The 18,217-nt window shown below is 39.7% G+C and overlaps 1 protein-coding gene across 2 annotated transcripts in view; it reads right to left on the bottom strand.

Moving 5' to 3' along the window:
• Positions 1-3: 3 nt before the first annotated feature.
• Positions 4-18,217, bottom strand: part of Ccnyl1 (cyclin Y like 1) — a 33,448-nt gene continuing 15,234 nt past the window's right edge. Inside the window, exons 4-10 of one of the 2 annotated variants that reach the window (XM_028765653.1) lie at positions 15,667-15,767; positions 12,751-12,786; positions 10,877-10,928; positions 9,398-9,517; positions 5,806-5,972; positions 2,322-2,484; positions 4-632 (exon numbers count right to left, since the gene is read on the bottom strand). In XM_028765653.1, the coding sequence (XP_028621486.1) occupies positions 516-632; positions 2,322-2,484; positions 5,806-5,972; positions 9,398-9,517; positions 10,877-10,928; positions 12,751-12,786; positions 15,667-15,767 (756 nt within the window). In that variant the 3' untranslated portion in view covers positions 4-515. The remainder of the gene's footprint in view (positions 633-2,321; positions 2,485-5,805; positions 5,973-9,397; positions 9,518-10,876; positions 10,929-12,750; positions 12,787-15,666; positions 15,768-18,217) is intronic. The other variant, XM_028765654.1, reaches the window with a different exon arrangement.

Genomic DNA, 18,217 nt, shown 5'->3' with positions numbered 1-18,217 from the left:
GGGGCAGGGGCAAGAAAAACAAGAAAAACGAAAGTTATATGGTTAGTGTCTTTAAAGTCTAAAAATCTGAGCCAGGCATGGTAATCCCAGCATTTGGGAGGTAGAGGCAGGAAGATAGGAGTTCAAGGACAGCCTCAATCATATACTGAGTTTGAGGCCAGCCCCGGCTATGTAAGACCCTGTCTCAAACAAAAGTCTAAAAATTGGAACAATTAAAAACCTCACATATTTCATAGCCATTGGCCTACATAGTAAGCACTATCTGTGTGCTCAGCGCTTTTGCTGTGGAGTGGTTTCTGCTGTAACCGTTTACATTACAAAGGACAGAGAGTGGTTGCTTTGACAAGGTCCCATTCTTTCCTATGGAGTCAGCAGTCACTGTCCAGAGTCTCTTGAATCCGAGGTCTTCCCATTCCGTGGAGTCCCACCTCTGCTGGTCTCTGATCAGGAGAGGTGCTGTTTCTCCAGTCTGTCAATGAGGAGTCCCTGGTGTTCTCACTCCTCGAGTCTCTCTCTTAGGAGAGGATGGCATTAGAGCGCTGAATACCAATGAAATTATCAGCGCTTAAAGATCTTCTCATAGCAGCTCTACACAAGTCTTTGTATTTGTCTTCACACAATCTTGAAATGGCCTAGGAAAGGAAATCGAACAACGGAGAGGTTAAAAAAAGGAATTCAACCTCAAGGAAAACAAAACAAAAAGCAACACAAACTACTCCATGAAGCAGACGAGGACCTACTGGTGTACTAAGCCATCCTTTAGATTCTAAACAAATGCAGCCACATGCATCTAAAGATGCTAATTGACTAACCTTTCCAGGGTCATGACTGAATGCCTACTAAAGGGAAACTTTATTAAGTTACTGGAGAGATGTCCCTGTGAGTAAAGGGCTGCCTGTGCATGCAGAACTTGAGTTTGCATTCACTGGCATGCATGTAAGGGGCCAGGTGCAGTGGCACAGGCCTGTTTTCCCAGTGCTAGGAAGTGGTGAAAGGAGAAGCCCAGGACCTCAATGGCCTGTCTAGCAACCCAGTGAGCTCCAGATTCAATGAGAGATCTTATTTTAAAAGGTAAATGAAGAATGATTCAGGAAGACACCTATGCCAACTTCAGATACATGTACCACACACAGTTCTCAAAAATGGAGAAGCTATTGTGACAGGCTTTTACATCATTATCATGTTACTTGTGTAACTGGTTTTTAACCATGAACACACACTTGTGCATAAACAATTAGTATTTGCTCAGCTCCTATTGGTCTAACAACAAGGCTAACAAGGCGGGCAAACGCTACACTCAGCAGCAGGGCTCTAATGACTCAAGCGTTTACAGTTGCTAGTTCACAACTCTAGCACATTTAATAGTAGAACAACATTCTAAATGATCAAGGGACTTAAGGAAGTTCCACTCTAAAGTATGTGAATCAGCATGACTTATTTACTAATTTTTATTAGTTAACTTTTATTACTAATTTAAATTTTCTAAAAGTTTTAAGCCATAAATATTACTTGGCCTTATATAAGTTAACACTTTCATTTTAAAAACATTTTTATTTATGATTGTGGTAGGGGAGGGCTACTCAGGGCTATCTGAAGGTGCCTGATCCCTCAGAGTTGGAGTTATACACAATCGTGAAGGACTGGATGTGACTGCTGGTATGTGAACTCAGATCCTCTAGAAGAGCAGGAAGCACTCTTCGATCTCTGAGCTAGCTCTCTTGCCCCCATTACCACTCTTAGACACAGGTCTCAGTTTAGCCCCCCAATGCTGTCTAATATAGTCATGGTATCTAAATCCTGACAATTTGTCAACTGAGGGAAATGCAGCAGAGTTTGATTAAGGATATAATTTCAAGAAGTTTCAAGGAGGTTTTGTGGGAATACAGAATTTCAATATGGAACTATTATTTTTATTTTATGTGTATTGGTATTTTGCCTGCATGTATGTCTGTGGGAGAATGTCAGATCCTGGAATTAAAAGACAGTTGTGAGCTGCCATGTGGTACTGGGAATTGAACATGGGTCCTCTGGAAGTGCATTCAGTGCTCTTAACTGATGAGCCATCTCTCCAACCCCATCAATAGGGAAACTATTAAAACTATATTACATTTGATTAAAATGACTCTGAATTATGATCAGAGGAGGTAATATTTACCTCTCTATATAATGCAGATACTTGTAGAAACCGTAAAAGGCCCAGGAAATATTATGCCAAAGAGATAACAACCTCTTCAATGTGTTAGTTTAAAAGCTTTCCATTGTCTTCACAGGTGTTGACCAGGTGGCTTGTAGAAAACCCCATTTAGTGAATGCAGCCTTACCTCTAGGTTCTGTGCTCTCTCCTTGCTGAGAGGAGAAAAAAGAAAATTCAGGTTGTTGTCATCTGCTAAGGAGCGAAGGTCAAAGTAGTATTTGGCATAAACACTTGCAGGAACATTAATATTAAACTGGAGTAGCTCCAAAAAATGCCTTTCCATCTCATTCCTGGAAGAGGAGAAACATCAAAATTCACACAGGACAATTTTAGTCAACTGAGCTATCTTCAAAAGTATCATTCAGAGCTTCTAGAGTAGTTTTAAATTCTATTTTGGAACACATGAAGGCTACCCAGCTGGATTAATATACTAATGTTCAGACAAAGTCTAGCTATTTGTGGTCCTCTTACGTCCTGGCACTCTGAGTGTGGGCGGAGGGGAAAGGGTTCCAGCCCTCTCGTGCGCTTGTGCTGCTGACTTGCAGGCTCATTCTTCAGAGTTCCATTAGTGCAGCTGTACGATTCATGCTCCATGCTCACTCACAAGGCCTGCTATAGTGAGCAGATGAAAGGAATGATGTATGCTGTTTATTAGCTCTGAAGAACTTGCAGACATTTTCACCGGGCTGATAACAGGAAGGGGCTTATTGAAGTAGAGAAGCGCCAACAAAAGGAGTGGGCACATCACCACGGCAACAAATGGATCCATCGAGAGCAACGCTATTATCTCTGAGGGGGAAAAACTCTTGAGGCAACAAGGATTCATCTCAAATAAATAAATAAATAAATAAGCCACACTGGATGGGAAAGGAAATCCCTTCCCCCTGCCCCGGCACATGAGGCTATGTCAAAGGGCATAATCCAAGTTTCTGCTCACCTTAATACTGTACTAAGGTGGCAAACTGTTACTATGACGGCCAAGCTACTCACTTTAAATTTTGGAAAGCAGAGAGATCAAAGACAGATGTCCTGGCTACACTATAAACTCACTTTAGTGTACTACATCTAGTAGAGCACTGGACCAACAAACCTGGTTCCTGTGCAGGGAATAAAACTCCCCAGCATTTGCTGCCCTAGCTGGGACACAGAATAGTTTAATAAAGTGGGAAATGTGAAAGGGAGGGGGATGAGAGCAGCTCTGGGCTCTGTGACCTTGCTGGAAGCATAAAATTAGAGTACATCTGACCAGCCACAATTCTCTCTAGAAATTATAGAAAAACTATAAATACTTAAGCAAACACAACTGAGGCTTATCTTAGAACACACTTAGTTTCTTGGTTCTAAGTTTTTAATTTTTAATTTTTTGTTAAGTACCTCAAAAAGTATCTGACATTCTATATGGAAGGTAGAAAATACGGTTTTCTCATTTGCAGAAATTAAAGCTAAACAGCCTACTTCCAAAATTAATTTCCTGTTCATATGGCAATAAGTCTATAGAAATGTAAATCAGATGTTTTGATAATCAGGTAATCAAGACTTAATTTGCTACTAGAACAAACATACTTCACTATCCCTTTTATATTTTCTCCACTAATACATTTTAACAGTGTTAAAATACAGTCCTTCACAGGATTAGCATGTCTATTAATAGAGGTTTAATCACTGAAGGAAAGCATTATGCCAACAGAATCTGCACCTTCTGGGGTTTTTCCACATGTCTGAATGACATACCATTTACAGGCACAGCACATTTTCTGAGCAGCAGCTGCGTAGTTAACTTATTCTTTTGAACAGAAATACATGATAACAAAACACATACATGGTGGAAAGGTTTAAGAAAAATATGGTAGAAACACATTTTTAACACCAACAGGGAAGGAGACAAATGTGCATTAACCTTGTTGTCATGCTCTTTGGTTGGCAGAGATCATAAACAAAAGGTGACTGTTAGGAACATGGCTCCTGGTGCTCTTCTGTTCATAACAAAGGGTTGTGAGGACCAGAGACTCAGCCCTGTCACCACTGCCCCTGCAGTGGGTTCATGTCTGGGAAATCTAGACATGTTTCCTAATCTTTTCTGATCTTACAATTACAACCAGAGCCCCTAGTATCTGAGTTTAAGTTTTAAAGTATTTTGGCTATCACGTGTGGTGTTTATAAATATTTTTTGGCTGTCACGCACAGCATATGTTACACATCTTGCTTTTTCCCAGGGGCCAGTCTATAGAGGTCTGACATAGTGACCAGTCACTCTGACCTCGGTAACTCACAAGTGTCTTAATTATTTCAGATTCTTTTGTTGTCATATCCTTTGCTAAGATGGCTCCCAGTGCCACAACCACTTATGAAAGAAGTCATTTTCACCCAACATTCCAGTTGTTGTAAATGGTCCCTTAGTTATTACTTCAGTTATAAAGAGTTTGGTAATTTTGACTGACAGTCCTACCTACAAAAATGGGTAACTTCTATTACCCTCATACCTTGATCTTCCTATGATGATCAATACAATCAAGGAGTTTCTTCATAACTACACTATTTCTTGAGTGCTACCCACAAAGTGACATTTCACTGTCAAGTGGGCACTTTCAGAGTTTGCTGGAAACCTCTCCAGTGTGCAGTCTGCTTGCAAACTCCACAGCCTTACCTGTTATAGCATGAGCCCCATGCTAGTGGCCATGCTCTCAGTGAGCTTGGGGCCTGCAGAGTGCTGCTGTGACTGGGCAAGTGCTGAGTGTGCTCATAACCCATCGAAACCTCAGAGATGCTTCTAGGGTTGCCTGAGAGGAATCCTAGAGCTTCCTGGCTCATGAGACCATCTTTAAAAGCAAACAGTGCTCCACATTGCAGAGGAGTAAAGCTTTTACTTTTGTACCTCACAGTTTCTGTTGTTAACGCTCAGATTAAAAGGGAAGAGGGTAGCAAAAGTAAATAGATAATGAGTGACTTAAGGTGAAGCTAAACCTTACAGAAGTCTAGATGCTCTGAGACACGAACACAGGCAGACACTTTCAAAAGCCCTTTAAAAAGGGAAGAGACCTGGTAGCTTTTAAAAAGTAATAAAATATATACTGTACTATGCTGTCCTTCCAAGGGTCACTAAACCACAAGAAAAATAACTTATCAAGCACATTATTATACATATTATATCAAGACCTACCAATTAATGATGGAAGCTATGAACTGCTATGAAGTTGACGATAAGAATGTAGTTTTATGCCGGGCAGTGGTGGCGCATGCCTTTAATCCCAGCACTTGGGAGGCAGAGGCAGGCGGATTTCTGAGTTCGAGGCCAGCCTGGTCTACAGAGGGAGTTCCAGGACAGCCAGGGCTACACAGAGAAACCCTGTCTCGAAAAACCAAAAAAAAAAAAAAAGAATGTAGTTTTATGTCTATTTCCACTGTCTGTTTAAGCAGCTGCTTAGTTAACTTATTCTTTTGAAGAGAAATACAGTATAATAAAACACACACATGGTGGAAAGTTTTAAGAACTTTAAACAAGAGTTTTAAACAGCCTTTAAAAACACTCTAAGTTTTATGCAAAACTTCATGGTAGTAAGTTAAGAGTAGTAGAAAAATGGTTCGGAAAGCACTACCAAACCTTACACACTCACATGTCCTCAACTGTAATGTCCTTGAGGATCTGGCAGTAGTCTACATTCCATACAGCCTGATCATCCCAAACCTTGGAGGCAAGAAGAATGGCTCCCAAAACAATTCTTTTCCAGTTGGTGGGACAAATGTCGATCTCAGCATAAGTTAGGAGCCTCTCTAAGTAAACCTGCAGAACAGAGCACCAATCTTTGATTTAGTTCAGGGTATGTATTGAATGTGTGGATGACAGGTCTCCTCTGTGTTTCATTAGGTAGTGCTACAGAAACTCTGCAAGAGGCCAGATCTGAAGTCAGACCTCTCTGCAGCCCACTCTGCCCATGCATCAGAGCAAGGACTGTCATTTGGTAAAGGGTATCCTGAAGAGTGAGTGATATTGGTGTCATCTTCATGCTTGCAGAGCAGCAAACAGGCCCAGTGCAGATTCGGGCTGTTCATTAAACCTGTTTGCTGTAATTTTACAGGTGTGCTAATGCTAGGCTTAAACGTATAAAAACCAAGCCACCCTGAGCATATTTAAACCTTTTCCAGTTCACACTAACCCTGTGTGGAACTAGGACAAGAGAGCCTCCTAGTGGCTGCTGGGTAGAGCAGCACCATAGGCACAGTGCCATTACAGAGCCACCTGCACCCAAGGATGGTCCTTTATATAATCATTTCCCCTTCTCTGCTCTCACTTCCTAAGAAGCCATACACAATCTTACATAATCTGCAACTTAATTCCCTTGACTTTAATCACTCCAGAGAATGAAGCAGGCAGATCATCAGTGTTTGCTATTGTAAGACAAGGTATCACTATACAGCTCAGGCTGGCCCTGAACTCATGGCCGCTTCACTCTATGAGCACTAAGATGTGCTCAGTGCCATGTTTTAAATCACCTCTAGATTAGTGTCAACACTAAATACAATGTAAAAGCTAATCCAAATAATTCTGTTTGGAGAATGGCAAGAGAAGCTCCCCAACAAGTATTTATGATCTACAACTGGTAGAAACCAGATGCCAAGCTCAGTTGTGGAAGGCAGCCCATATATGGTTGTAAGTGCTTTTTATCAAGATAAAAAGGCAAAAAAGGAGTTTACTTTTAAGAGATAATCTCCCCCCTCCCCTTTAAGGCCATTAGACTAATGGTTCAGATTTCGTAATGTTCTTCAAACTCAAGTTTTTTCCAAACACAAATGTCTGCCAAATATTACATGTTCTCTATGAGATTATCCCCCATACTTGGCATTCTCAAGTATCTGAGGAATGAATCCTTCTCTCAGGGTACCCCTGGTTCTTCCAGAAATAGTCAGAGAGCTGTGGAGCACTGGCAAACCTTGGCTGCCCTTTTCTGACAGGTATGTTAGGTACTGGTCCTCAGTAACACTTGTCCTGTGTCAGTGGAAGACAGGACTTTGTTTTCCTCAAACTAAAGCCAACTCTTCTATTTTGTGGGTCTGGTTCCATCCCACTGTGCACAGCATTCTTCCCCCAAATGGCTTTTTAAAGACTTTCTCCCCCTGCCAGAGATTAGTTCAATGTAAATGTCTGGTTGCTCCGTTCAGCTCAGCTCAGCAGCAGATCAGGCACATGCCAGCCCACCCCCAGACCACTTGTTTCTGCCTCTGGATGTCATCACTATTCTGAAACAGCACCTGCCACGCTGCTCATCAGTGCCTTCACTTACAGACCCAGACCTTCTTACTTCACCTCGTCACCTGCCTGGTTGTCGAAGCCCAAACGCAGTTATCCTTCTCCAGTCTGCAAGCAACAGCTGCTCTTGCTATCCTCACTGGTAATCTACCAGCTCTCTCTCCTGGACATTTTTCACTGCTTGCCTATATCATTGTACGGCATTCTAACGTTCCACTTGCCTCTATTCTGACCTCCAGTTATAGTCTCTCTCTCTCCAAAAACAGGTAGGAAAGCCTCCTGAATTAAGATCACATTTCCCATGCTCAAGACTTACCCAAAAGTTACTAACCAACCTGGAACCTCTTTCCTTGTGAGACTGACCCTGGTATCTCCTTCCTCCTCATCTCCCTTAGTCCTCACCCCCACATGGCCACCCTACTTTGTTTCTTGGATGATGGGTGCTAATCCACCTCTGCTGACTACTTATTTCTGCCTATGAAGTTGCCCAGGATTATAGTACAGTAGTTCTTAGAAAGGCTTTGTGAACTTGCTAAGCTACAGGTGTGTGCTTAACTTTAGGTCATCCATTGAGAAGGCCTATAGCAAGACTACTGTTTTAAATAATGCATGTTCTCGTGATTTGGATTTTACTGCCCCTGCAGGAAATGCATAGTGAAAAGTCAAATGCTTGGCCTGAGGAAAGATGACTACCTACTTCTTTAGCATCCAGTTAGACTCTGAAGAAGAGACATATGCTATGTTCATGATCAGAATCTCCCTGTGGGCACTAATGCTGTGGAGGGAGGAAACTGGGTTAGAAAGAGAGGTGGGGAGGTCCTTGTAAGTGAGGGAAGCTTCCATTCCTGGAAGATCAGAATGGCCCTGCCTGGCCCTTGAATATCCAAGACTGCAGAATGAATCTGAATCAGAGGTGAAGAATTAAAAATATCTGTTGAAATGCAGAGAACATTAGTAATGAAAATGGGCAGCCAACCCTCACAGATCTATCTTCAGTGTTTGAGAGACAAGTCTGTAGGGGAGGAGGCCAAGCACAGCAGGAGGAAATGCAGGAATGAGTAACAGAAGGCAAGATAAGACACTCCCACAATGGGAAGGCACTCGAACCATGGCAAATGCTGAAAGAGGCCACAAGCATATATCCTGGACAGCTGCTCCATACCAGGGCAGAGACGAATGCACATGGGACAGAAGTCCTGCCTTGAGAGTATGTCCTGGTAAGGAAGACCATGGGTGATTTGCAAATGTCTATTTCAGGTAGTTGCTTTTTGCCATGAAAATTAAGCATGTAAAAGGCTCATGAGTGACTGGAGAGCTTTTTGTTTTAAATTAATGAGCAGAAGACCTTAGAGAAGTGGCATTTGAACAACAGCCTAACTGCAAAGAGGAAGCAAGAAGTTTAGGTATTATAGGCAGTGGAGTAGTGCCGAGACCAATGCTTTTCAACCTGTGGGTCGCAACCTCTTTAGCAAACCTCTATTTCCAAAAATATTTTACATTATGACTCATAACTAGCAAAATTAGAGTTATCAAGTAGCAGCAAAAATAATTTTATGGTTAGGTCCCCACAACATGAGGAACTGTATTAAAGGGGTGGGCAGTAATCAAGCATAGCATACAAGAGAAGCACCTGGGGAACACAGCCTGGCATGAGCCTTGAACTGCAGTGAATCGGACTGGTGAACCACTTGGGTTGTTACTGCTTCCCATTCCTGCCCCATCAACATGCCTGTATATGTATACTGAGGTATGAGGGGAGAACTCTCTCTTACTGCCTTTAATAGCAATTGTTTTGTGATAATAAAGGCAATGGTAACATTGTAGACCACAATGACTATTAAATTCAAGTATGTGTCTCTGCATTCCTTGAGAAGGTTCTTATTGCAGTTTTATGATCATTTCAGGGATTAAACGTATCTGGGTACAAGCTTTCTAATGAACAGCAGGAAAGAATAGCTTACCAACGTCACTATTGCACATTCTGCTGTCAGCTGTGCGGCACTAAAAAGTGTACGAACAAATCTGTAAATAAATTTGTGTTCAGGGTCATGCTTAAAGTATTCCTCTGGAACTTTCTCTCTCTGAAAGAAAAAAAAAAACGCAATATAAATATTGACCAAAAGACATCTTTAAGTATTCTTAAGAATACTTGGGTCTGTCTCCACATTGTGCTCACCTGTTCTGTAAGGTAATTTCAATTGGGTAGCATGGCTGCTTTTACAGCATTTATCGTGTATGTGTGTATAAATATGTGTATGGGCATGCACAGCCACAGTGTACACATGAGGTCAAAGGACAACGTTAGGGAGTCAGTCCTTTCCCTTTACAGTACTGAGGGTCAAGCACAGATCCTCAGGCTTGGCAGCAAGTTCCTTTTCCTGCTGAACCATCTTGTTGGTCTGAGTAGTAAGAGTTATTTCATTTTTTTGCTTGTATGCTTGTTTTGAGGCTTCCTCCTGAGTGCTGAGGTTAAGTGTGTCACCATGCCCAGTGACTTTCATTTTTTTTTCAATATAAACAGTGTGGGATCTTACAGGCAATTGGCAAGAATGACATTTTCAGCAATGACTAATTAAATATATAATATCAGTTCCATAAAGTACCAGTGAGTAATACTATCGCTATCTTAGATAAAGTACTCTACAATTTTTGCAGAATAACAAAATCACCTAACACATATTTGAGGATGTCCCCACCGTTAAGCAGTATCTGGCTCTACTGTAATTATTCATACCCACCCATCCTTTATTAAAGGGATACACAAGCACAAGCTCAGGAATTTTATATATACTCTTCTATTTTCCTACCCAGTTTTTTTTTTTTTAATGCTGAAATCATACTGATCTTAAAGTGTCACAGAGGTGACACTTGTCTGCAATATACTTGGAAAAAAAAGCATGTGTGCCTCTTAAGTATCAAGAGTGGCCAGCATACGTCTGATGAAGTGACTTCTTACAATTTTATAGGTTCTTTGATTGACTGGTTGTTTTTCAAGTTAGGGTCTTACTATGTTGCTCTTACTATGTAGACTGTCTTTTAAATCACTATTCTGCTTCAGCCTTCAAGGTACTGAAATTACAGATATATCCAAAACTATACCTGGCTTATGCCATTTTAACTGATTTAAAGTTTCCTAATTTTTTTTTTTACACATTTGTTAGATTTGTTTACAAATATTTATACCGCTTGATGTTACTGAAGATTATCTTCTGAAACACTGAATTTTCCATTATTTAAGACAACACATTTATTTCCCTTAGCTCACTGCTTAAGCAAAGCCTCAAGCCAATTGTTATTCTATCATAGGCATGGCACAACACTCCAAACTCAAGCTAGAGGGACTAGTTTTCTCAGAGTAATCAGCTACAGAACAAGCAGACAGGAAGTAAACACACTAGGAAAGAAAAATACAATTTTAAGAAAGGCAAACAGATACTTACTGTGAGAGGATGTGACCGCTCATCAAAAATGTCCAGGGATCTATTTGCATCTCTGTAAAATTTAACAGTACAGGGACGTGTTAGTAGTACCTCAGTTTACAACTGCTGTACGTAGGGCGAGACAGACAGGGGAAGTCCAACCTTTAACAAAGCAAGTGGTCTACAGTTCCTTCTGGATTCCAGTTTTAAAACCTCTTTTTATCTAGTACTGTGGCATCTTTGCTGGTGAGTGTACCTGTGAAGTACTGATACTCTCAACAGTGCCAATAATCAGGTTATATTTCCTCCTCATATAAGATAGCAGTGGACATTCAGGAACTTAGAACTTTGATGAATGCAAACAACATTTAAATTTCCCAGGTTTTCTTTAATTCTCTGCATTTTTTTTAAGTTATACACTTGCTTCTTATAAATAGTATGAATTAAAACTTAGCTTCCCCTCCCCTTTAAAACACCATTGTGTGTGTGTGTGTGTGTGTGTGTGTGTGTGTGTAAAAGTTCACCAAACAAATAAAGTACATTTATTTAAGCACTGCTTCTCTGAGGTTGTGGACTCAGGAGAGTCCCTTAGCAGGAGGAGGCACATGGGTTCCAACACTATTCATCATATATATGAAGCACTGCCTGCTTCTTATGGCTGTACATTGTGCCAACTGACAGAGAGTGAGTGTGAGTGACCTGATCTGGGCATGACCTGGCTCTGCCAGCACTCTCCTTCCCGCTGCACTGCACTTGGTTCCAGAGCCTGCTGCTGTTGTGCTATGTCTTTGATGAAACAGGATAACTAATGTCACAAAACCTTGACCTTTCTTTTTTAATATTCGGAACGTGAGTTACTTGTGAAGTCAACCAGCTCTTTATTACAGAATATCATTTTTATGTGTAACTACAAATATTCTTAAAATTGAACGTAGTGGCCTGTCACTTTTGAGGAAAACATAACTGGTCATGATAAAATTCAAGGTGTCAAGCTCTGTAAAAGCCAAGCTTGAGACCCTGTACCTTCTGCTCTGTGTCTTACAGCTTGTCTGTGCTCAGACTTTCTCCTCACATTAAAAAGAAGGGTGACTCATTATTCTCCATATGACCAGGATATATCATTTAACTATGTAGTAGTAAAACATTCAGTTATTCTACAGTTTATACAGTGAGTACAGTGTAAGGGTTCACTGAGACACAAAGTTCTATTACAATGAAGCTTCCTCATGGAGCTTTAGTGTAGCACTAGAGAGGATCAAAGATATAAAAGTGGGATACACAGTGTGAATCAAAAAGTTAAAAAGAAATCTGAAAGCTTTAAAAATAACTTTCCCTCAAATGCATGAGTGAGAACTGGTTTCTTGCTTCTTTAAAACAAACTGAAAGTGAAGACAGAGAAACATGAAAATCTATTTGTCTTTCTACCAAGTCCTACTCTAAAACTTATAAAAATGCCAAGGAGATGTTTTCTCAATTTTAGGCAGAAAAGTCTTTTTTTTTTAAATGATGTTAACAAGATGGTTCTTTGCTGTGATTTTTGATTGTCACAACGGGAGCAGACAATTGTAACATTGTTAAACAACCTACAATGCATGCAGAGGAGATACCACAACAAGAAATTAGTTAAAAAAGTATTAGGATCAAGTTTGAAAAAAATCCTGTGCTGGTTACAATGTATATTTTTACATTTTAATATATATAAACCAGCAAGTTTAGAATCTTCAGTACCTAGTTATTGTTTAAAAGGTCTTAAGAACAAGGAACTCTAATGGAAGATTCATTTCAATATTGTAATAAAAACACTCTATCGCATCGGATGTCTATGGTTATGGCTTAACATTTGGTATTGGCAAGGTAATTAGCTGGAATCGTAAGACGGATTTTAACATGCTCACCTGTTCTTTATGTGGTAATATATTGCTAAGGTCACACTGTGGAAGGAAAAAACAATATTTGAAGCAATTATTTTTCTCATTTTCAAGCAGGGTCGACTTTCCGAGAAGCCCTGACGTCCTGCAGTTAAAGCGGCACCGTTCTACTCACGGTGCTCTGACTCCTTACACAACTGACACATGGTTTTAGAAGGCATGTTGACTTCCGTTGACTATGGCCATGTGCAAATGCTTATATACCCCTCCTATCACTTGCCCTTCTACCTACAGAACCATTTGTTCAGTCCAAATTGTAGTATTTGTACATATGTTTAAATTTAAAACAGCAGGGATTTTTGGTTAGACCTCAGATTGCAGACGATTTATAGCTGACTATCCACTTAACACCACAGACCATTAGCTCCCTAAAGTAAGAAATGAAAAGTTCTGCATACTGAATAAAAGCATTTAGAATCACTTCTGTATGATTATTAGTAGAACACTTAGTAAATATGAATGAGTGCCCACAAATCTGCTGATAGGACTGGCTACCCTGAAATATATACTGGTTTCAATATAGCACAAGGGCATAGCATTAATGGCAGCTATTCTGAATTAGTTTAAGTGAAATATTAATAAGTAGTCATGACTCTTTAGACATTATATTACTCTACTCCTATATTTGCCACAGATGATGTGAACTAGGGAACAAAAGTTTTCTATTTGCCATCTGTCCATACCATCTTAAATGTAAACTGAAAATGTTTGAGGGAAGGCAAATCTGAATTTTAGAAGTAGCTGTATATAAATTTAAAAACTTGAACTTTATAACATTATTGGCATCAAAGATGGATACTTCTATAGTGCTTCAGTTTTACCCTCAGACTGATTTTTAAACTCACACACACAAAAAATGTTTCTGAAAAGGACACTAAGACTTACACAACAGTTCACCCAACAACCACTTTGATAGAGAAGGGAGGGAACCAACGTTTAAAACTGATAACTCTAAGGTCCCACACCAATTAGGCAGGCACAGTTATTTTCATTAAGCAGTGGCTCCCAAACTCTGCCTCACACCAGAGTCACCCTGATTTAAGATTAGCCCAAGGCATTCTGATCAACTGGTACTGGGTTAAGTCTAGGGTAACAGACTACTTTGAAGTTCTCAGGGTGATTCCATTGTGCTGAAAAGGTTGGGAAGGGGTTAAGGGAAGACCAAAGAACTTGCTTGGACACTTTTTGCCAATGACATAAGTGCCTCACATGCATCTCCTTTCTTAAAGGCACCTGAACTCATCTATGAATTAAGAGGAAGGTAAAACTGAGAAAAATTCGTGTGCTCACAGACATGGGTTTTTCTTTTCTTTGATTTATTTATTTTATGAGAACCCTATCTGCAGGTACACCTGCATGCCAGATGAGGGCATCAGATCCCAGTATAGATGGTTATAAGCCAATGTGGTTGCTGGGAAATTGAACTCTGAAGAGCAGACAATGCTCTTAACCAAAGAGGCATCTCTCCAGCCCATATTTCTCTTGTCTTAGAAACAAAGTCTCATGTAGCTGAGGTTGGCCCCTCACTTGCTATATAGCTGAGGATGATCTGGGACTCCTGGATCTTGCAACCTCAGCCTCCCAACTGCTGGGATTGCAGATATGAGCCACCATGGTCACATGTAGGCATGTATAACTGAAACAAGTTTTATGAGTCAAAACAGTTTTTTTAATCTCCTCGAAAATTATGCACTATTGCCTATGATAAACATTTTTCAAAATCTTTCCTCAAAGTAATTTGCTTTAATCTTCTTGGTAAATGTTTATTTCACCAAGTAAACTTACTGACTTTTAAAATATAATTAAAGAAAACAAATTAAAACTGTACTTTCAAAAGTGGATTCCTAAAAGTTAAGCTACACTGGAGTTGGGGAAAGGGCATGAAACCTATTGGTGTGACCAAAGTTACTCTTTAAAAATATACAAATTACATATATAGAAATATCAGAATCATTTGAATTCAAAATGATCTGAGGACTCTAATGAAACTTCAATTATCGTTTTAGTCTCACAGACTGAGGCTTTTCTAAAAACCCACAACCAGTGATTATTGAACAGATGATCAATTAACTCAAGACCTGCAGAGGTGGGGCTCAGTTTTTGCTGAAATACAATTTAATCTCAACTGCTGTTGTGTGAAAGGAAAGATATATTACAATGAATAAGAACTTGCAGATTTTAAATGAAGAAAATTCTGATAACTGGCCTAATTTTTTTAAAGCTAGTATATTAGAAACAAAATTAGAATTATAAGCTGATTATGTTTTTTAGACTGAGGAGTAAAATTAGAGATTAAAAGCATTAACACTCTAAAAACAAACATTTCCCAAACTGTGTTAAATAAAAAAAATTCAATAGTTACAAACCAAGGAAACGTGTTCCCTGGACAACTCCAGTGCAGGAAAAATCTCTGCACTCTTCCTGTCACTGTCATAGAATGAACTCATCTTGGTGTTGCTCAAAGGTCATCTCTAACTATAACCTATGGATGGGACTGCTCGTGTGCTATGGTGCCAGCATAGGACAGACTACTCGAAGAATAGTTTCCAAAGCAGTAAGCATTGTCTTAGACCTGTAACTAATCAATCTGGACACATCTATCATGTTCAACAGTGCTTTGACAATACGAATGCACCTGACAGAGGTACACTTTTCCTGGGATTTCTTGTTTGCTAACTGGCTCTCCTTTCCATCATGCAGTCTAAGATAAAATGGAAACTGAAATTTTACACTTTGTCCCTTAAAAATCAGTATTCTAATTGACCCCAATGTCTTAAACTGCGTCTTAATAGGACAATCAAATGACTGAAATGACCAGGTATGGCTTGGGTGCTTCTAGCAGAGGGGTCTGTCACTCAGCGCTGGCAGCCTAGTTGTACTCACCATTTTATTGTGGTTCTAAGGTTAGGCTGGCTGACTGTGCTGTCATCTAGAAATATTGTTGAGCATGAGCTATACTTTTTAGTAAGCTGCCCTGGAGATACCTGAAGGGGAAGGGAAATAGAAGAGAATGTCACAGTAAGTTAAACCTATAAAATGTGTTCTTTTTCCTTGGTTAAACTGTCAAATGATAAAGCATTAAGGTATTCTACAGTCCATGAGTGAGTGCAGCAGCTTGTGTGGTTCTGCAGGGAACCCACAGGAGGCTTTGAATATCCACAGATCACATTTGAGGGATGTTAGAAAACACTGCCCTCAGTATGGAACTTACAAATCAAACCTGCCAAGTTCCTATTATCAACTTCTTTTATAAACATCATAAACTTTTAATTAAGGTTTCAGTATTTTCTCTTAAACAAATGGCAGCTTTCTGCTTCTATACAGTCACCATAATAAAATATAATGCCTTGAATACTGGCATAAAAGCATCTTACTCTAAGAAATACAAGGTGAATAATAAAGATCTTAGTGGCTGAAAGTGTTCTAAGGCTAGAGTTGGTGTGCCTGGTTGCTCATTCCTTCACGCCAGAGGCCACAAGTTTCCCTGGGCTGTTCCCTTAGGCATTAACATTTCCTCACATCTGAAAACAAAAGACAAAAGCAACTTGGGGAAGTTAACCTTCATTTCCTGTGTTAAGTGCGCTGCATTCTGTTCCGTAAATGAAAAACTCAAGTGTTACTGTTTGTTTCTAAAGTTATTTATCACACACCTTCCAGTTGTGCTCTGCATGGAAGCCTGTTATTCCCTCTGTCCCGACTGTATCTAACTTCCAGCACATCTCTGCCAACAACCACAACACAAAATGTTTCTCTTTGGGTTCTCCTAAACTGCTTCTCCAGAATCATAATTCTCAATGGTCCTACATCCAAATGTTGGGCACACACTCTTAACAGTTTCATGGAGTTCAATTATTTGAAGAATTATTTATTACAGTTAAATATAATATAAAACAATAATTATTATAGCATAATTATAACATAATTATAGCATAATTATAAGTAAGAGGGGCAGACAGAAGACACGGTTCAAAGGGCAGAGTGTGTAAAAACTGTCAGAAGCCCATAGTCAGAAACACTCACATGGTACATAGAACAGTTAAAAATAAGACTGGAGATGTAGCTCATTGGTAGAGGACTTGACTAGGATGCTTGAGGCCCTCGATTACTCTTGTACTGAAAACTATAATTTGGGAGATAAGTCTTACTACAGATATAAACTAGTGAAGAATTACTTGCAGTGGCACTGGAAAGAAGACAATTAACTTTTGAGCCCTCTCAACTTATCTTTAAAACACTTTAGAAGTATCCATTCATTTACAAAGAATGCAAGAATCCAGAATTATCAGATACTGAAACAGCCTAAAGTATGTTAAGGCCCATTAGGTCCATGGTCAAATAGTGTCACTGAATAAAGATCAACAGAAGCATTCTTTAGAACAAAATACCAATAACTTAGCATCCTTTAAAAACCCACTAATTCAGATGTGCCTTCCTTTACTCTCCATCACACTGTCACTGTGCCCATCAGCCCTTCTCAGAAACACACGTTAAGAAAGGCAGGCAGAAGACAGGGTTCAAAGGGCAGAGAGTGTAAAAACTGCCAGAAGCCCACAGTCAGAAACACTCACATGACAGATAGAACAGCTTCCTGTTTGTTTCAGACGTTTTACTATAAAGCCACTTGCTCCTTATCAAAACGCCCTAGATGGTGTTATCTGAAACATTAAATACCTTTTCAAGACCGAAGTGTTTTAGTTATATCTAAAGTGGGATGTATAAGCTATTCAGTTAATATGCGTACTTTACATTACCTGTGTATTAAAGTGTATACTTTTATAAACCCAAAAGATAAACACAACATGAAAATGAAACTGATTCATTGAAATGCTTTTATTCCAGTGGAAAAAGATACTGTTTAGAGTCACTATTATAGACTGGGGATCCCAAATCAAAATTCCTCAGGACAGAAAGTATTGTAGGTGTGTTGACTAGTGTTTTGTGAACTTGTCACAAGCTACAGTCATTTGGAAGAAATCTCAATTGAAAAAAAAAATGCCCCCCTCAGATTGGTCTATAGGCTATAACCTATGGTTCATTTTCTTGAATGATGCTTGATCAAGAATCATGATGATTCAGGCAGGGTCTGGTTCATTGTGGGTGGTGGCACCTCTGGGCTGCTGGTCTTAGGGGTGCTATATATAAGAAAGCAGGAACATTCTGAACAAGCCAGTTAGCAGCACTTCTCCATGGCTTCTTGCAACAGTTCCTGCCTCACCACTATTTCTCCCCTGACTTCCTTTCATGATGATGGACTGTGATGTGAAAGTATAAGCCAAATAAATCCTTTCCTCTCCAAGTTGCTTTTAGTCATGGTACTTCATCACAACAATAGAAACTCTTAACAAAGACAGTGGGTTTTGGAATATTTTATTCTCATTCATATTCATTCTCTCTCTCTCTCTCTCTCTCTCTCTCTCTCTCTCTCTCTCTCTCT

The sequence above is a fragment of the Grammomys surdaster genome, unplaced genomic scaffold (assembly GCF_004785775.1).
Source record: "Grammomys surdaster isolate TR1022 unplaced genomic scaffold, NIH_TR_1.0 165, whole genome shotgun sequence".
Classification (NCBI taxonomy): domain Eukaryota; kingdom Metazoa; phylum Chordata; class Mammalia; order Rodentia; family Muridae; genus Grammomys; species Grammomys surdaster.
This window is presented reverse-complemented; position numbering and strand designations above follow the sequence as displayed.